We start from the raw sequence: 21,529 nt of genomic DNA, 5'->3' as shown, positions 1-21,529 counted from the left end.
GCAGGCAAGTTATTGTTTCCTTCCTACAATGTAAGTTATACAACTGGCCAATTTCAAGAGTTTTGGGGTTTTACTTTGTAACCAGACAGCCCTTTAAGTCTGTCCTTTAATTGAATTTTAGTGATTTTCTTAGACACAGATATGACATTATGGGCACAGAAAACCATTACTTTAAGTTAATTACGTTTTTTAGTGAATTCAAGGCTGTTCCTCTTCTATGAAAGCAACACTCACTGTTTCCAGCCTTTGGCCATGAGCATTAGGTGCTGAACACAGGGCCTGCTATTATAGCCTGCTGTTGAGAGCTTTATATGTTGTTAAAGGCCCTGAAACTGAGTTATAGGCCCACACCATAAGCAAACTGAAAATTCTTCCAGAAATGGAAATTCTTGAACTGTGTTTTTGATGTCACTACAGATGCTTGTGAGCTCTGTCTGCATTCGGTCAGTGTTTACCTTAGTACTGTGTGCAAGTTAGTGTACATCAGCTAATGTTTTGAGTATCATTTCCATTGTGCTGTTGCAGTCTATTTCCTTACTGGCAAGTGAGGATTTGGCAGGTTTGCTTTGGTACATTTTAGGTGGGATTTTTGTTGTTTGCTTATCATTTTGAAGCTCATTTGAAGAAGTTTGGTAAAATTGTTGTTGTGCATCTTATTTGTGGTATATAATGCATCTACTGCTAACTCAAATTCCTTCGCTAGATCAAAGTATTGAAATTGCTTTCAACACTCAGTGCATGTTTCATTGTTTGAATCGCATCAATCCAGCCCCAGGTGGACATGGATTTTATGAGTTTCTTCAGGAGATCAGTAAAATATGTTGCGGTTTTTATTAATCTTCCACAGCATATAAATATATTCAGAAAACATCAGAGCTCTTATACTGACATTGCTAGAGGTATTAATTTTATGTACTCAATTTTTGATGGATCTGAATAACACCCAAAGAAGTTGGTAAAGCGTTTGAGGTATTCCCAGTTCCTTGGTTCAGATGTAGGACACAGTCCTCCAATCCCTGGCACACTTCCCGAGTATGAGTTGGGTGGCATAATGATAGTGGTTTCCACTGTACAATTTAGTTAGCAGGGGAGACTGACTCTAAGCAGTGCTCTTCTGCTGTGGCAACACACATATCATACGTGGAGGATGTCACAGTCTAGGTTGTGCTTTTTAAGTGTCCTAACCTGCACTAGAATGTCATTGCTTACATTTATGAGGCAAGTCATCCCTTGAAAGGAATTCACAGTTAGTGTTTTTAAAGACTTCTGTGGCACTAGTGACACTAAATGGAACCTTTTATATACTCCTTACATAAGATGAGTACAAAACCTCATATTGTACCTGGCTTACTAGTCTAAAAGGAGCCTTTGGTGGTCAGAGTTGGGACTGATTTAAAAAAACCAGCAAGTGCGTTTCTCCTCCACAACTACGCTGCCTCCCAGTTGGAGTGAGGTGACTTTCACTTTTGATCATAGTTCTTGATTCATCAAAATGCCAAAGGTAGGTTACATTACAAATATTTTGACCTTAATGACATTGAAGGAAGTGACATCTTAGGACTTTTGACTCTGAATTTTCACATGACCTTAACTCTGATGACATCACAATGAGTGACATCGCTGAAGTTCCATAATAACTGCATGATTAATATAACAGCACAGACACATGTCTATTTTAGATACCACATACATAGGAGTGCTGGCAAGATTTTGAAAGTCCTGAGGTGTAATATTAGCCCTGCATTATGGCAAGTGAGTAAAGCAAGTGAGCCAGACATCTTCCAAAAGAGCTCAGACACTCCTGCCCCGGATAACATTTTTTAAAAAATGGGGTCAAACAGTGCCTTTTAAATCACAACTTTCACATAAATTTGTTAAAAGCCATAGGACCTGAAAGGACAATCCTTAAATATTCAAATCCTTTCATAGTGTGTCTAGCCAATGAAACCTGATATTTCCCAGGGGTTGACACAGTTTTTTTAAAATGACCTCCATTTGCCAGGGCCAGAATTTTGTGATGGGTGCCCCCTTAGGCCAAAAACTACATACAATTTATGAGAGCAAGAATGTTGTCATTAATGGTATCCATATACCATGGGGGATCCTCATGTAAAGCAATACCTTAGCATGTCAGGCCAGCATTTTGTCATGGTTGTCCCCTCCAATATGCCACAGTTGACCTTCCTCCTGACAATAATTACCTCCAATGTGCCAGCATTTTGCCATGAGTACTCCATGCCAAAAATGTCCTCAAGTATGCCAGCTCCAGCGTTTTTCCAGGGGGGCCCTATATGCCAAAAATGACATCTTGTATCTCAGCATCAGTATTTTACCATTGTCCCAAGTACTGCCTCCAGTGCTTATTACCTTTAGTATGCCAGTACCAGTGTTTTGCCTTTATGCCAAGAATTACCTCTAAGCTACCAGTATTTTGTCACATGAGCCTATCATGCTAGAGATTGCGAGCGGCAGTATTTTGCCAATGGTGCCTTCATAAGACAATAATTACATTCACTACGCCAGGGCAAGTGGGATGCTCAGAAACATAATAGCATATCCTCACTCACTGTCACTTACATCCACTAACTCATCGCTCATTCTCACTCACTCTCACATATTCATTTTTACTCGCTTGCACTCACTCATTCACTGCTACTCACTGTTACTTTCATTCCATAATTTCCACTCACTGTCATTTATTATCACTCACCCTGAGACACACACCCACACTCACTTATATTCAATGTTGCTCTGATTCAATCATACTTTGTCACTCACACTCACTTGCACTTCTCTTATTCTAACTCTTTTCCCACTCACTGTCACTCTCAAACTTTCTCTCTCAGTGATTCTCACTCTCTCACGTTCATTCATTCTCACTCATTCCCTTGCAATCACTCTTACTCCCACTCAGTCTCAATCACTTTGAATCACTCATACTCATTGACACTCAATTTCACCTATTATCACTTACTACCTGTCACTAACTCTCACTATTGCTCACACTCAAATGCTTAAACATACACACACATGCTCTCTCTCGCTCACATAACCACTCACCAGCAAGCACACACAAACATACATTTGAAAACATTTATTGACTTACTTCAGCCACCAAAAAAGGTCCCATTCCAACTAGCTGTACTCCATTTTCTGTTACACTAATAGTGAATAATGAAAGATTATTCACTAATAGTGTAATACTAAATTGGCAGAAAACAAGGAGAGTAGAGCCGACACCAACACCCATAAAAACAAGCTGTTCTTATGTTCCTAGCACTTATCTTTCCACCTCTGAGGCCAGGGGTAGCAAAGGCAGTGCAATGGGCGGCAAGGGAAAAGGTAGTGATCTCAGCCGTGACCCCTGGCGATCCCTAAATGACAGCCAGGCTTCATGCCAATATTTGGGAGGCGTATCTCAAAACATATGTGCACATCATCAGTCTATTTCAGTTTTCAAGATACCACAATCAAAGATACGCGCTTGTTGATGTTGACACCTCTAGTCAGACTTTTGGGTGTTATTGGATGGCCACTAGACTAAGAGGTGCGGAGTTGGATGAACAGAATGATTAATGTGTAATTCCTTACCCACTGTTGTCCTTTCAGGTATCCTAAGCCAGGAAAGAAGTCACCAAAGTCCTGTAGAAGTGTGCCCATGTGATGGGCATGAACGCTGCAGGCAAACCATATCAGGCAAAACTGTTCAGCATTTAATGAGTGTCCCATTTCCATTTTTAGTGACATAGATTTTAGCGGTAAGTTGTCTCATTGCGATGGCACCAAATGCACAAGGACATTGTGAGTGTGATCATAGGTTGCAGATGAAGTATTGTTGCACTTGCTTTCTGAAATATATATTTTACTGCTACATGATCTTTTTTCTTTATTTTTTTTATTAACATTTTTGAAATACATCCAGTGGTGAAATATACAAATAACAACCAGGCCATGACACAACAGCATCCATCTTCCAGTTCAGCATCAGTAATCAGTGCCTAAGGAAATATCGATAACACTTAGTCCATAATATATTTGCAATGCATAATTAATCGACTGGGTACATGTGTAAATAGTTAATCAAGTACTGCCAATAATCTCTAGGTCTCGACCCACTAGGAAGTTCTTCCTCATACGTTTTCAAAGTATCTTTACAATTTGTTAAATCATGAATCCATTGTTTAACCGTAGGAACCTGTCTACTGTTCCAACATAGCGATACTCTTCTTTTGGCCAGAAGCATTGCAATTACACAAAATGTACGCTTAGTAGACCTCAGTGCAGGCATAATCCCCAGCAGGCAGGTTCGGACTGAACATTCAATATCCATTCCCACCATGGAACCCACCATCTGTGTGACCTTCCCCCAGTATTCCGCCACTGCATCACAGAACCAGGCCAAATGAAGGAAATCCGCCACATCCGCTCTACAGCGGCGGCAACGGGAGTCGTCCTTTAGCCCATACTTGTAAAGTCTAGCCGGAGTATAATAGGTCTGATGCAGATATTTATAATGCAACATGCGTAAATTGCCATTCGGTGTTAACAACCCTGTTAAAGAACAGCCCAACTCCCATTCTTCCAATGTCGGCGGGTCAGCCAATGCATTATTCCATTTTTCCAGTGACTTATTTGTGTTTTCCGCTATGTCCCCTTGCAGCTTACCATATAGCTTCAACACTAATCTCATGGCAGTGGGGGTAGTGATCAAAAATTGTAAAGCAAGCAATGGTGGCGGTTCCGCCGGGAAAGAAGGGTATAGTCTCTTTAGGGCACCTTGTAGTCTATGATATGTGAATTTAAATAACATTGTTTCATTTTGCTAATAAATGTAAGCTCATCCAGTGTTTGAAATGCCCCAGTATTAAACAGATCCCCCACAGTAGTGATGCCCACCTGCCTCAGCAGCCCCATACCCACTTTCTCGTGTGTGACCGACAGGTCTGGATGATAATGTAGCGGTAATGCAGGAGCATATAATGGTAGCTTATGCGCTTTTTTGCCCATTGCTCGCCACGCGCTGTTCGTCGCGTCTATTGTGTTTATATCTCGATTGTGTAACGGAGCTCTAACATAGGTTACAATAGCATTTAATGGGATCGGTGACGCATCTCCCTCCTCAATGGCAACGTGTGTCAAGAACAGGATAGGGTGATACCAACAATGTGCATATTGCGCTTGCGCGCACAAATAATATAGCAAGAAATCCGGCACTTTGAACCCTCCCTGCGAATACGGTAGTGTCAGAGCTCCCAGCTCAATCCTGGCCTGCTTACCCGCCCATATCAGACGTAGGACCATTGCTGATATTCTACGAAACACCGCAGCTGGGGGCCTAATCGGTATATTATTAAACAAATACAGTAATTTAGGTAAGATGACCATCTTCACAATGGCTAGTCTGTCCGCTAATGATAACGGTAATTGGATCCATCTTTCTATTTTTTCCTCCAACGCCCCAACAGCCCTTCCATAATTAGTGCGGATAACAAGCTCCGGGTCCCGATGATACCAAACTCCCAAATATTTTACCGGCTCCGTTTGCCATTCAATTGGATATTCCAACGGGTACGGATGTGTAGTGTCTGTCAGTGGTATGATTACCGACTTGGCCCAATTAATTTTAATGCCTGATTGTTGTTCAAACTTAATATACTCCCGCAGCAATGAATTTAGATTAGTCTCCGGATCCCGAACATATAGCACCATATCATCTGCATATAACGAGATATGCAGAGGCCTCTGCGGAAATTGTAGAGCTGAGTAGTGATGTCCTTGCCGTATTTTACATGCCAATGGCTCCATTGCTAGCGCGAATAATAAAGGAGACATCGGGCATCCTTGCCTCGTTCCCCTTTCTATAGGCATCGGTTCAGAGATATATTTATTAACTCTTATACGTGCCGTCGGTGCCGTATACAGTAGCTGTATCCATTGCAGAAACCTAATTGGAAAACCCATTCTGCGCAAAACTGTGTGTAGATATGGCCATTCTAGCGAATCAAATGCTTTGTCCGCATCCAGTAGGATCGCAGCGGCTTTGCTCATAGGTGTCAAGTAATGCGACAATGCAAACAGCGTTCTAGTGTTGTGTGCTGTAGATCTGGTGGGTATAAAGCCCGATTGGTCCGGCAGTATCAACCGGGTCATTAACGGCTGAAGCCTATTAGCTAGGAGCTTTGCAAGAATCTTTACATCAACATTAATGAGGGACAATGGTCTATAGGAATCACAGTACTCAGGATCCTTGTTCGGTTTCAATAGTGCAATTATAAGAGCTTCCCGTAGCGTGGGCGGCAGTAGCATCTTGTCATGAGCGTCTCCATACATTTCAACTAAATGAGGCGCCAATTGAGCAATGAACTCTTTATAAAACTCGCATGTAAACCCATCGGGGCAAGGTGCTTTCCCATTTGGCAGAGATTTTACCACCTCAGTGACCTCTTCTACTGTATGGGCTCCGACAGGTGAGCTCTATGCGCGACGGACAGCCACGCTATCGCTACATCATCCAGATATTCCCTAATCTCATCTACTGACGCCGTGGGCTGTGACGCATACAGTTCACCATACACATATCGAAATTCCCTGAGTATATCCTGTGCTCCATACTGCAGGTCCCCCTTACCATCACGCACCGCCCTGACAATCTGTGGTGCCCGTCCAGTGCAGATTTTAGCTGCCAAATTCTTGTCCGGGCTACCACTCTCCCTGTAGGCCCTGGCCACCTGATGTTGAGATATATACTTAAGCTCATCTTCTGCATATGTTTGGTATTCAGATATGATAGTTCTGATGTCACCTAACGTTTTAGTGTTTTGCGTTCATTCGTACTCGCGTTCTAACGCGCGTAATTTCCCCTCACGCATAGTCATCTGTTGACGTATATCTTTAAGTATGCCTGCGCTAGTTCCTATACAAATCCCCCGAATGTTGGCTTTAAACGCTTCCCATAACAACCCAGGATCCTCCGTGGTGGGCTCGTTTAATTCGAAGTATTCCTTAATGGCTTTACTTATGGCAGTGGAATATAGTGAGTCAGACAGTGCCCTCGCATTGAACCTCCAACTAAACGGGGGTGGCACATAATGTGGCAGAACCAACGTGAGCAGGACCGGATTATGGTCTGACAGTGTCCTGGGTAAATGACTCACTGATTTCGTCCCTAGCCTTACATCATCAGAGCATAACCAATAGTCAATACGAGAGCAACTGTTATGAACCGCTGATGTATGTGTTGCCTCCCTACATTCGGGATTCCTTATCCTCCATATATCAGCAAGACCCCTGTCAATCATAATATCATTTAATTTCCCCAAGGCCATTTTGTGGGGTTCAGTCGTGGTGCCCGATCTATCTAAACCGTCTTGCAGTGCTATGTTAAAGTCGCCCCCCCAAACCAACGGTTTATCGGGCAAATTACAAATTTAGCTCCACAGTGTGTGATAGAAGTCAGGATCGTCTACATTCGGACCATATGTGTTAAGCAATGCCAGTCGTTGCCCCCGTAGCCTTCCCGTTATATGAACAAACCTCCCCACCACATCCGTTAATGTAGTATCAACATTAAAATGCAACCCCTTTTTAATCAGGTTCATGACCCCTCTGGAATACGAGGAGTAGGACGAGCTATGGACTGCCTCCGCCCATCTGCGCCCAATAGACCTAGTCGACGTGGGTGTGAGGTGCGTCTCTTGCAGAAATGCAATATCTATGTGGTGGCGATGCAAATACGCCAATATGTGTCTAATTTTCTTGGGGTTATTTAGCCCTCTCACATTCCATGTCAATACATTTAACTGTTTATTACGCAGCTGACTCTCGTTTATCATGTACCCAGTTCTTCCATGCTGTAACGTCTACTTGCGTGCAACTGATATCTCTTTGTGTGCCCAGGAACTTATCATCCTTAGTGTGCCCCCCAATGTATCTCTGGATATCCGCGATGCTTCTCATGCACCATGGCCTACTTAACATTCCCCAATTCCATCCCTTCCACCCCCCCACCCACTTCAGCAACCCAACTATGCCAAAGACAGTTCCCATTGAAACAAAACAACATAACTTAACTTGATGTGGGGATCATCCGCGCGGGGGAACCACCAAGAGCACACAACTCCATCCAATCTAATGGACGTAGTCGGGTACACATTCGTGATACAAGCGAAACAATACTTTACAACATTTTGGTCAGAACAGCCAGATCAACAACCGTTTCCTGATTGTCTTATTATGTTGTTCCATATAATTACAGTAGGGGCGCCTTATCCATCAAACACACCATAGCTCCCTCCTCCCATGCTACTTCACCGCAAGCAATGGAACATGAGAGACACCCATATTTTGGAACAGAAGGGGATCATGAACCGTCCCCGCCACCAGGCTATCTGCGACAGTTCAGCGCCTGCCCCGGGTCTGCACTCTGCTCCCGAACTCGACACAGTCCCCATTGACGTCAGGAGCCGATGCACACCCCCCAGCATAGACACCATTCGCAGCCGTCCATGCCAGCAGTTCCACACGTGTTACCTACCCTTATGCAAGCTTTCAGTCCGAGTTCTCTGCTCTGTTCCGCGCGTTTTTGCTCCTTACGCCTACTGTTGATCTTCTTGATAAAATCTTGTGGAGCTTTAGGCATCTGAAGAAGCGTCGCGCGACCCTCATGTGTCACTTTCATGCGTGCAGGATAGAGCATAGCGTATTCAATCCCCAAGTCCCGCAGCTTCTTTTTGACCGGGTTAAATTCTTTTCGCGCTGGCTGCACTGTCACAGTGAAATCCGGATAGTACTCCAGCTCATTACCCTGATAGTTGATCTGGCGTTTTTCACGTGCCATGCGGAGGATGACATCCCGGTCCCGATAATTCATGACCCGGGCTACTATGGGTCTTGGAGGCATGCCAGGCTTCGGTCTCGGGGCCAAGGATCTGTGTGCGCGCTCTACCAGGAAGATGGTGGAGAGGTTCTCTGCCCCAAACACGCTTCGGACAGTGCCTCTAAATCCTCCGCCTTGGTTTTGATGACATCCAGCAGCCGCTCCATATCCGTACATTTTCGGGCAGTGGCATGCGATTCATACTCCACCGCTGCAATGCGAGTCTCAGCTTCCACCAGCCGCTCCCCGTGCCCATCCAGCTTAGCAGACATGTTGTCCACCCGTAGTGTGATGGAGTCCAGTTTACCGTGAATATCCTGTAAACTTTGCTGAATGGCCTGCAGAGCGCCCTCCATACCTGCTGGTGCCTCCGGCGTGTCATCCATCCCCGCGTCAGAGGTTGCCAACGCACCTTTCGTGGACTTTTTCTCCTCGAAGGGCAGTTTAGATTGGACTCGGTCCTGTTTGCCCATTACGACACACTGGTACTCCACCCAGCCAGGTGCTGCCACCACCGTACCCGTCGCTCAGAAAAGCGGTGCCAGGCCCCCTCACCGCCGAGCTGTCGGTCCGTTCCTCTCTCCAGCTACAACACACTCCCCGCGTATATCACCACCGCAATTTAACCAATCCGGTCCTACGCCAGCAATGGGAGGCTTCACTTGACGCTGGACCAACACCTCAGTGCGCCATGTCACGCCTTTCTAGTATCCCCTTGCCATCCACCGCTTGGCTCGCGCGTCTCCTTTACCGCCGGTTCTGGCAGCGCTGGCTTATCGGGCAGCATCAACACAGTGATTCTTTGCCCCCATGTATACACCTCAGAGGCTAGTTCCACATCACGTACACGCCGCCAGTCCAGCTTTGCCGGTCAGTGCCATTATAACGCTCCCTTAGACCAGCGTAGTGCACGTACCCAGCAGCGCAGTTTATGCAATGGGCAGCTCAGCGGCAGGGCCTGTCCAGCCCCGGCCGCGCCCCTCCTTCACCGACGATGACAGTCTCCATTTATGCCCACTTCCTTTCCGCTCAGCAACCACGCTCTAAACTTTGAAATGGTCCAGCAGCGCAGCTCGGGCTGTAGGCGCCTTAACGGCAGCGCCGGTCCATGCCCGACCTCGCCCCTCCTTCACCAGCAGTGGCGGCCGCCATTTTACATCCGGGGTCACTCCCGCTGCCTCACTCCTACCGTGCAGTCCTCTGGGGCTCTCCGTAACCACCCGGCACCAGCTTTAGTCTCAACACCGCGGGGCTTCCATAATGTCCGCGCCAGCCTTTTCCGCCCTTCCTACTTGCGCTTGACGGGCTTATTCCAGTCAGGGGATGTCACCGGGCGCCGCCATCTTGTCAGCCTCCGATCACTTCAAACCGGCCGTTTCCCCAGTTCGCTCTGTTATACCTTTCTGCCGCTCTGCCAGTCTGCCTCTTCACTTCAACACCATGCCATGCTGTTCCGACCTTGTGTTGTCGCTGTTGCGGTCTGCTGGGACGCCCGCATGCCGCTTTTTGCTCTACTTCATTGTCCCGACTGGCGGAGCTGTCTTAGCAGGCAGCCATACCGCTGTGCGCCCTCTAGCGCCCCCCTACATGATGAGATCTTATGCAAATGGCATCAGAGAACAACTCTAGAAAACTTAGGCTCTGATTTAATTAATGGGAGACTGAGTAATCTCTGTTGGTCTAGGGAAGAAATAGACTTCCTCCAAGCCAAGACTACTCTGCGTGTCAAAATTTAGAAATGACTGCCAAATCGGGGGTCATTTCTAAAGAATTAGGAGGAACTGCCATTACAGCGGTTCCTGTCAATGCTGTTGAAAGTTTGTTGCAGGGCTTTGTCATCATGATGTAGCCCTGCACAAAACTGTTTTCTTTTCTATTTAAAAAAAAAAAATCCCGAAGCAGATTTTCATTTTGAAAACAAAAAAAAGAAAATGCTGCCCTTACCATACACACAGACCCCCCAGGATATTGCGGCATGGGTTATCAAATTTAGCGGCACAAATATGGAAATTAGCGGCACAAATATAGAAATTTAGCTGCATTTTTGCGGCACTTTATTTTACTCATAATCATTCATTTTCAGCCTGAAATCAATGGAAGCTGTTTGAGCAGAGTATTACACTTTGAAATAGGCATGTTTAATGTGTCTGCAGCTCTACGGAAGCACAGCACCAGTCCTAACTTCATGGGAGGGAGCTGTATTTATCCCTGGGATGTTCTAGTGCCATGTATGCACCCCTATTGGGGCACTGCTGCCTACGGATCCGAGAGGCAGGACACCTCTTCCTCAGGCACCCTCTTTTGCCAATTGCGGGTGCCTCTGATGCCCTGCAACATTGGTAGCAACATAATATTTCTTTTTTTAATTTGCTGCAAAGATATTGGTAAAAGATGACAAATGAGACAGTAAATCTGTTCTAGGTTACTCAATTGGTTACATAGAGGCTGCATTTAAAATATCTTACAGGGTTAAGATACCTGTTGTAGAGACCATTGTGTGCCCTGCAATTTCTAGGGGATTTTGATAGAGGTAAGATAACTTTTGCTCCCATTTGAATGTTGAAATAAGAAAGCACTCCTACTGCCTGCACGTTGCTGCACCCAGCCGAATACAAACAGCTTGCAGGCGCTGCTGAATTATCAGACACCAGGACAAATTCTGCATTTTTCTCTGGGAAATTAGCTGCCGGAAGTGAGATCAGGTGGGTTCCCCCTACTTTCCAGCGCTGGTTGCCATCTCCAAAGAAATTGATAGTTCATGTAGCCTGATAATTGTAGTTTTCTGTCAGTTACGTTGAACAGTGCATTCTGCACAGACAGGAAACCTTTTGCCATGCAGCAACAAGGTTCAATGGCCACCGCCCATCTTCCCTTTCCTTGGAATTTTGTGAGCATAAGTATTGACACCCTTATGCCTGCAAAGGCCTATCCAATAAGGCACACATACTGACATCGCAGAAAGCTGTACTGTCAACACAGATCTTTCAGTTTGTCCTTCCTGCCTCTCTTGCGCATTCACTTCCTGCACTTCTCCTTTGTATTCACATCTCTTCTATCTTTGTCTCTTGTTTATATTCCATCTCCCCACCTCTCTTCCTCTTCTCTTCCCACCTCTTTGCCTCCCTCCCCCACTTCAGCTCTCAAGCTCTCACCGCCCCCCTCTATTTACGCTCAGGGAACCTTTTACTTATTCTCCTCGCATCTCTATTCTCCTGTCCCACCGCTCTCTAAATCTTGTACTCTTTCTCCCTTCTTCACCCATCTCTTCTGCTCCTCTTTTTCCCATTTCAACCTCGTTCTGCCCCCCTCAAGGCCTCTCCCTTCCCTCCCCTCTTTAGCCTTGGCCTCCTTTCACACACCTATTTCTTCTTTCCCATCTCTCCTTTGCCATCGCTATCTTCCTTCCCACCCTCTCCAACTCACTCCTTCCATTTCTTTACAACCTTCCCCTTTCTAGCTCCTTCACTCTTCCTTCACATCTCACACTTCTCTCCCCTTCTTGTCTCTTCACCTTTCCCCCTCCTCCAATCTCTCTTCCCCTCGCCTCTACATCATCCAGCCCTCCCCCGTTCGCGCCCCTCACTCTGTCTCCCTCTCCATCTCTTCCTCTTCCAATCCTCATCCTCACTTCTCATTCGCAGCTCCCACCTCTCCACGCTGCACATCTTTCCACCCCTCGCAGTTTGTTCTTCATTTAAATGCCTGCAGTTGTCGCTGGTCACATCAGCCCCACTTCCCCCCACACCACCTTCGCCTGCTCCCCCACAGGATGCTCAGTCTGTCCAAAATCTCGCTTTTCCGGCATCTACTAGAGATTCACCATGGGTGGGAGGGGGGCGGGGGTTACTTCTATGAGTGAAGCCGCCCCCTGTTCCTCACGAGGGCAATGTGCAGAAATACACACGTGGGGCCGACATTCCAGCAGGTCGGGCGAGATCTGCTAAAAAGAGACCTCCCCCCAGCTCCTGAAACATTAGACAGACATCGTTGTAACGTTTATCTGCTCATCCCTGCAAAGGCCTAACAAATATGCAACACATATTGACATTGCAGACAGCTGTCCTATCAGCACAGACACTTAAAAGAGGCCTCCTTCCAAGAGCTGACCAATCCTCCAAATTTCGCGGGTAGTTTTGTAAAAATCGCGGCATTTTTACAAAACTACAGATTTCGCGATTTTTTAGCAAATTGAGAAATCGCGAAATCCTGGAGGGTCTGCATAGAAATCTATTCCTGAGACGAGGGGATCATTTAGCAGTTTTCATTGGCACTTACCAGCAGGGCTTTCCTGGCAGTGACAGGCAGTGTTAAGTGACCTCTAATTCCATTCATCTAAATTAAGTGGGCAGAATTAGAGATCTCTGTCCAAAGGCCCTTAATCTGCAGGTCCGTTGGATGGGTTTAATCACCATAGAGAAGGAGAAGTCTCTGCCGTGACTAAATCTAAGGTCCACCCGCATCTAAATTTGGTGGGCAGACCATCATCTTGATGGTATCTTGGCTGCAAAGTTATAAATCCGGCTCTTATCGTTCACGCATGCAACACTGTAGCCTCAACTGTTTAATTGCCTTTGAGGGCCTACTTCATACTTTTTTTGCACTCTTAAGTTCAACTCAAAGTCTGCAAAAAGTGATACCTGTGAACAGAGACATATCCAGACATGCTAATGGAATATATAACCTTGGAAAATCCGCAACAATGAGGAATATATCGCTAGTGCCTTATGTGAGATTAAAGTGGCATTGTCTCTGGTCGTGTTTGAGCATGTAACTAGGAATCTTTTTCAAGAGGTGCGGCCTATGTAATTTAAGGTTCAGTCAAAGACCAAACCAAACAAATAAAACTTGGAAATATGTACATGAGCTCCATATTGCATACATAGGATTTATTTTAACAATACCACAAAACACTGATTATTAGATAATGGCAATCATAATTAGCTCCTTCCAAAAGGATAAAAATACCAAGTTACTGATTTCTATTGAACACCAGCGTTACTGTGCCTCTGGAGATGTACCATGACCCATTTGCAAAAGAAGGGAAACTGCATTCACCACGAAGTCTAAACCACATACTGCCTTTACAACGAGGTCTTTTCAACAAAGCGTCTTTACCACTGCATTTCTTAACCATGAGAATCTTTACAATGATTTTCCATAGGAGAAGAGGCGCTGGACTCCAAAGTCCAATGCAAGTCCAATGCTTTCCTTACTGCGCAGACTGGAGTTGGAATAGTAATTGGTACCCCTCCAAAGTCCAGCACTTTCTCCTAAGGCAAGTCATTGCTTGTTGCAAAGACTTACGTGGTAAATACTGGTTGTTGTAAAGACCGTGTTATACAGCCATGTGTTGGAATGGCTTGCGTGGTCCCGACATACAGCCAGAAAATAGAACAAGCATTGGTAAGCTCAATAGGTGTTTTTTAGCCATTTTGTCCACCTGTGTGGTTTCTGCTCAGCATGGCTAAATGTTAGTGACATGGAGTGTCGTAGAGTGGAGTGGAGTGCTGTAGAGTGTCATAGAAATGAATGGCTTAGAGTGGCATAGAGTGTTGTAGGGTGAAGTGTCAGTTAGTGGCGTAGAGTGGAGTGCCTTAGAGTGTTGTATAGAGGAGTGGTGCAGAGTTGAGTAGAGTGTTGTAGAGTGGAGTGACATATAGTAGAGAGTCTTCTAGTGGGGTAGAGTGGAGTGGATTAGAGTGGAGTGGGTTATAGTGGAGTGGAGTTCAGTAGAGGGGATTATAGTGGAGGGGTTTGGAGTGTAAAGGACTAGAGTGGATTGGATTCAAGTAGAATGGATTGGAGTAGATTTAATTAAATTAAAGTGGATTGGATTAGAGTGGATTGGAGTGGATTAGAGTGAATTGGAGTAGACACAAGTCAAGTGGATTATAGGTGAGTGGATTAGAGTGCAGTGGAGTGGATTAGAGTAGAGTGGATTATAGTGGACCAGGGTGGAGTAGATTTGAGTGGGGTGAATTAGAGTGCAGTGGATTAGTGTGGAATGGACTGCAGTGGAGTGGATTAGAGTGAAGTAGAGTGGAGTGGAGCGGATTAGAGTGGAGTGGATTAGAATGGATGTGTGTGGAGTGAATTGGAATGGATTACAGTGTTTTGGACTATGTGGTGGCCATAGAGAATGTTAGAAAAATTGACAAAGTCTGTCAACATATTTTAGATATTTATAAACATTTCCAGAGTTATCTAGTTTGCACACAGTTTAAAGTCAAACACGGTTTTGGCATTTTTTGTGAAAAAAAAAGTTTTGTGAAAGAGTGCAAATTGAATGTAAAAAACACCAAGTTACCCCAAATGTTCTGTCACTATAGTGTAAAGGATGTCTCTACATAAATGCACATTTTTGAGGTGGATAAAAAAAGTTAATGTACTTTTCTGCCTTAGTTCAAACCAAAAACTGGCATATTATATACTGGCAGAAAAAATCGGTAGTTTAGAGTTAAGGATACCCATACAGTGATATATGATTTTTCCTAGATTTAGCAGTGTGTGTCCAAGGAATTTTGTTCATGTCTTAACAGTAGTTACTGCACAAAAATTATAAACTTAACAACGACTTGTAAAGGTACTCTTTTTTGTGTGTTTGTGTATCAGCCCCAGAAAGTTTTGACCTTGGCATTATAAAACACAACCATCTATAGAAGACTTATGCTACTATACTCCTATACCCTAACATCTCAGGTTATGAAGTGGAGGACCTTTGTTTTTCTTCCTGGTAACCTCTAACACTGAATCTAAACTTGGACTCCCAAAACGACTTCATCTCTTACACTTAGTAAATCATATCTTCTTTTATCTAGCTACATAAATACTAGTATTTCCCACTCTTTGTGATGAACAATTGTCATAGATTCGTTCATGGATCATAATTTACTGCACATTTTATTAAAATGCCTATAAACGGAAGAAAACAAATTGTTATAATAAATATGTACTCACTTGTCAGGGCCCAAGCTGTGATCCAACAATTTTTCAGGTTCTTCATCTCTAGCCTAAGATCATCTGGGTAACACGCTGGTTGAACAAAGTCATTAAATGTGATCGATTCCTGTGTCATCAGGAGTGCAATGTCATTGGAATTGTTCTCTTTGGTAAATCCTTTATATATAATTACGTGCTTAATATCGTAAATCTTATTAGTCGCTCCATTGGGCTTCATTTCTCCAACTTTGATCCTTATTTTGTTCCTCCTAAAGATAACATACAATAATAATAAAATAATAAAATAGATAACATTTATTATAGTTAAGGGTGGTATGCTTTACATTTTAAATTGACAGCTATGTCCTTTTATACTTTAGATCATTAAACTAAGAGAGTAGTTCACCAGGGTTCAGTAAGAGCAGCTGATGGCCCTGGCAATGGGAGCAATTGGTGTTGGGTTGTTGAGTGGCAATGTGGAAAGAGACTCCTCAGAGAGTGTCAGAATGTAAAGGGAAATACTTGCCAAGGCCAAATTTACTTTCAATAGTATTCAGTCATTTGCTACTCTGCAGTAGCCCAGGGAGAAATGTTATGGGCCTCTAGAAGAAGCGTCAAACACAAGCTGAATGTATGAAGCAGAAGGCCATTCCTGCTGCACCAAAAAAGTATTTTTGGGCCAAAGCTTGTACTTTCATGCAATAAGTAGAATGCATTAGATAAAACAAATATAACCCTTAAAACCTGCCCTTTCGGCCATAACCCAGCACCAATACCTGTCTTGCTGTGCTTTTACAGACAAGCTGGGTTGGACAAGTAGTTGAAGAGTGAAGCAGCACACGAGGGACAAAGCTAGACAATACATACACACTCAAGGATTGATTGATCAGTGAAAAAAAAAAGGATACAAGTCAAGCAATCCAAATGATTGTAAAGAGGGCAAGCAGGCGTCTAACACAAGAGGACTAAAGCAAGCTGTTTAATAAGAAGCAAGAAAATGAGAATGACAATAAACCCAACAAAATGTAAGCAATTGGAAACATCAATAAATGAGTTTTCCTAGATTTAGCAGTGCGTGTCCAAGGAGTTCATGTTAATGTTACAGCAATAGTAACTGTACAAAAATTATAAACTTAACTATGACTAGTAAAGGTACTCTTTTCAGTGAATCAACCAGAGAAGGTTTTGACCTTGTAATTATAAAGCACAACTATCGATAAAAGACTTATGCAGCTATACACCTGTACGCTAATATTTCAGTTATGAAGTGGAGAATATTTCCTTTTATTTCAGGTAACCTCTATCACTGTATCGAAACTTGGTCTCTCAAAACCACTTCATTTTCTGACAGTAAATCATATTTTATTTTATGAAGCTGTAAGCATACTAGTATCTCCCACTCTTTGTGGTAAACAATTGTCATAGATTTGTTTATGGATCATAATGTACTGCACATTTTATTTAATTGCCTGTAAACAGAAAAAAAGAAAATGTTGTAAAAACATGTATCATAAAAACCTTTGTGGGACAAAGCTTGTGCTTTCATGCAATAAGTGGAATGCATGAGATAAAACAAAAGCAACCCTTAAAATCTGCTTGTCAGGAGGAGACCAATACCATGCCCTCCAAAATACCACACATACCTTGGCTGGAGACAACGCTCTCTCAAACAAGGAAACGTTTGGGTGCGGCTGCAGCCAAACCCTGGTTCGCAACCTCTTTCCCACAGGACGAAGGAGGTGTTCTTGAAAGGAAGAACCAATCAGACAATCTGCTGGCTGGAGAAAAGGCAGTGCCGGATGAAGAGGGACGTCAGGAGGAGGAGGAGGAGATCGGAAGGCAGAACTTAGGAGAGTTGCTGAACGCTGGGGCCGAAGGAACCGAGGAGACGCTGAGGAAGGAAAGCGAGGAAACCGACAAGGACCGGAGCGGTGACGAGAGGGTCAAAGAATGGTCCGAGGAGTGGTGGATTCCCGCCAGGAGGAGCGGAAAGTAATCCGTCCACGGGCCTGGGGCGGTTGCCTCTGGGGACTGGGTAGGAGTACGAGGGAGCAGGGAAAAGGGAAGGGGAAGTATTCTGCAATCACGGGTGTGTGACCTATTGACCCACAACTGACAGTCCGGTTGTGGGTTTCTGTTTCCCCATGTCCTAACCGCCCTCACATTTTTATGTTTTCTTTGCTACACTGGATGACAGCCACATTTGTGTTTATTTTGTGCAACAGGGAGACACTTCCCTGACTTCCGGGTGTTTGGCCAAAGCAGCATTATCGCAATCTAAGGGTTGCCAGATAGGAGAAAGGGAGGGGTGACCGTTGGCCCCAGCCGGGGTCAGGCCTGAAGAATAAGAAAGCAAAGCCTAATGACATGGGGCACTAGACCAGAACCGGTTTAAATTATCCCACCTTAAATAGTACAGCACCTTTCTTCCCACTTTCGGAGTGGTGGCAGTTTCTAACCTAAACATAAGAGGAAGAGACCCTTCAGGAATACTGACCGTCTGATTTTTCTTTCCTTGAACTTCCTTGGGGACGACCAGCCACAGTGTTCACCTAAAAACCCAGAGCAAGAAGGACCAGATGACGACGCCCTAAGTCCAAAGACCATACCAGGAAGACTTTTGTTTTGTCTGAGGAGCCCTAATTAAATCATAACCATTGATAAACATATCAAGCCTCCTAGCTTCTATTTCCGCCCATCCCTCCCACACTGCTCTTCAACTATAACCCAGCAAAAATACCTCTCTTGTTGTGCTTTAAGAGACAAACTGGGTTGGCTGGGTATTTGAGGATTGAAGCAGGACACAAGGGACAGCTAAAAAATATATACACTTTCAGGGATGAATTGCACAGATAAAATGAAAAAAGTAGTTCACTGAATGTGTGCAGTTAAAGCATACAAGCCAGGTAATCCAAATTATTGTATTGAGGACAAGCAGGCGATAAACGCAAGAAAAGGAACACAGGCCATGGAATGAGAAGCAAGCAAATGAGAATGACAATAAATCCAACTAATTGTAATCAATAGGTAGGCTTTAAGACTAATGTATGCTCACAATAGGTCTTCTGCAACCAGGCAGCGAAGTCTCAAATGAAAAAGGATGAGAGAGCTGATGAATAGGGAGAGAAACAGCACAAAAATACCAAAATGAGTGAAAGACAGCAAAATCAATTAAAGAAATACGGAGGTAGTACAACTAATGGAAGCACTGACAGCAACATCAAAATCAAAGCACAAAATATGAGCAAATTATAGTGCAATGTATGAAAGAAAAACATTGTAAGGTTATTGCAGTATTATTCAAAGAGAAGTTTTATTTTAATGTTTCTGCTAGTGAAAGGAGCTGCAGAAACATCAGTTGAGGGTATCCAGCGGTAGCAAGTGCCAGCACTGGCTTTATGTTTTTTTTATTTATTTACTTATTTAAAGAGTTATTTAAAGCACAAACATGACCCAAGGGGTTTAGAGTACTGTACAAAGCCACCAGTAACACAGAGTATAAAAATGGTTGTCGTTGGAAATAATACAATGGTAAGATGAAGTAAAGCTAATGGTAGCCTAAGAAACTGTAGCGAGTGTTACACTGACAGAAACATAAGTTATCAAGCAAACGTCAATGGAGAATCAGGCGCAGACCGTATATTGGACTTAAGTAGACCACCAATTAAACTCCTGTTGTGCTGAATGGCAGATGGGAGAAGGCCAGCGAATGTATAATACCTCACTGTCCTGTCCTAGAAACTACAGAATACCATTGTCACAGCAGACCGAGATGAGCTCGTATGAGACAGAGTTTCAAGGTGTAAATAATTTGATCATCAAAACTGCTTTAACCTCCCTCTTAAATGTAAAAGCCAATGGGTTAGAGTGAATCTTAGGTGGAAGGGAGTTCCAGAATCTGGGAGCTGAGGCGGAGAAAGTAAAAGGATATGTCTTTCTTTTCTTAAAGCTCAGTAGTTCCAGTAGATAGAAGCTAGAGCTGTGTAGCGAGCTACTTCCTCCAGAGATGGTAAGACTGCACACTAGATATTTAGGGGTATGAGTCAGACAGGCTACTTTGAGTGTGCTCTAGCTGTAGAGGTATGAAAAAGGAGAAATGTGATTGAAGCATCTACCACTAGTTAGCAGCATTCCTGCGGCATTGAGTGTTGCCTTGAGAGGAGCAAGGTAAGATGTTGGTTACCCAACTAAAATAGCAATCCCATAGCTCGGTCTGGGTAAGACCAGGGATTGCACTGCATTCTTGAAATCTGGTTTATGATTTGATCTTCTTGCAGAAAATAATTTGGAATGGGGCACTACATGTGGGGGAGCTGATGTGGGCTTGCTTGTTCAAGTTTCTGCCTAGGCTGAACCATAGGGATTTAGTGGAATTGACAATGATAGGTTTGTATTTGAAGGCTTCCAAGTGGTGAGCAATTCCTGTACAGGAGGGGGCTTTGAGGAGGAGAGATGAGAAAGAATACAATCCTAAGGGAGCTCAGTTTGGGGTGGTTCAGGCTAGCCAGGCTTAGATCTTTGCTGGAATGGTGTCATCAGTTTAAATGTGGTTTGCAAGATTGGAGTGATATCACTGTCAATGGTTCCATGTAGGATTGAAAGAGTGTGGGAGAGAATGTGGGGTTTAAGGGGACTCCTAGCCTACATAAGCATGGGTTAGGCATTGAGCACTTCATTATAATTTGGTTGTGAGTGGGTAATTAGATAAGAGGAGAACCAGTTGAGCCCATTTCCTACAATCCCCATTCAGTATTTAGCATCTTCAAAGAGGGACATGATTGACAGTGTCAAAAGGCAAGATTTGAACAAAGAGACTGAGAAGGCTGGAGTTGGGTTGTTCAGGATTTTGAGTGCATCATCCATGACAGGTATGATGGCAATTTCTCTACTGCAAACTGGTCTGAACCAGACTAGAAGTTGTTGAGCATATCAAATTATCAATGTGTTGAGTTGTTTGAGGTCACAATTATCTAGGACTTGCACCAGGAAAGGGGTGGAGTTAGTTACTTGACAAAAGTTATTTAAATCTGTTGGGTGAGCTCCTGATTTCAACAGGGGGAGATGCTGCTAACCCTGGCACTGCCCCTACTATCCCTAGTCTCAAAAAGGCTGGGACAGGAACACACCAAAAACCTGCATGCGAGCTGACTAATTTATATATGTCAGACCCCATTACTGGGCCATACTGTGGTGATTGAGATCATTTGTCACCGGTGTCCAGTGGTCTGTCCTATTAGGACTATGCAAACTGGGTCATGTATAACCATTTCTGCACTAACTCTCATGGCACTAATAGTGAGGAGTCCATGCATTCCCCCTATGAAATACAATTAAACTAATCTTTGGTAGGTGCAGCCTTTGAGGCTGATGCAAGCAGACATGCTTCTTCAGCAGTTGCAGACCCCTGCACCGATGCAGATAAATGCTTGTTTTCAGCCCTCAGGCAGATGCAAGTGGGCACTTGTCTCCTGGCTGTTGTGGTCTACAAGCTGAATTGGCACTTCCTCTCAAGGGGGCAGCACAGGTGTCATTTTCAGCAATAGGCCTCCTGGGTTGATGCAGGAATGCTGGGCAGCAGAATGGTGTGTTGGTGAATGAGTCTTTATGTAGCTCACAGCGGGAGCTGCAACAGAAACCTGAGGAACTTTGAAGGCTTTAGGTCAGGACCAGATTCACTCCCTGGCAGCTACATCCAGACATTCCACACCACTGAGA

General features: G+C 44.2%; 1 protein-coding gene across 1 annotated transcript in view; it reads right to left on the bottom strand.

Moving 5' to 3' along the window:
- The window catches only part of LOC146821394 (inactive serine protease 54-like), a 144,495-nt gene extending 127,816 nt beyond the window's left edge, over positions 1 to 16,679 (bottom strand). The window contains exons 1-2 of the mRNA XM_085609841.1: positions 16,591 to 16,679; positions 15,833 to 16,083 (exon numbers count right to left, since the gene is read on the bottom strand). Coding sequence (XP_085465967.1) covers positions 15,833 to 16,083; positions 16,591 to 16,679 — 340 coding nt within the window. The remainder of the gene's footprint in view (positions 1 to 15,832; positions 16,084 to 16,590) is intronic.
- Positions 16,680 to 21,529: the final 4,850 nt, after the last annotated feature.

The sequence above is a fragment of the Triturus cristatus genome, chromosome 6 (genome assembly GCF_964204655.1).
Source record: "Triturus cristatus chromosome 6, aTriCri1.1, whole genome shotgun sequence".
NCBI lineage: Eukaryota > Metazoa > Chordata > Amphibia > Caudata > Salamandridae > Triturus > Triturus cristatus.
The sequence above is the reverse complement of the archived record's forward strand: the minus strand, read 5'-3'. Positions and strand labels throughout refer to the sequence as shown.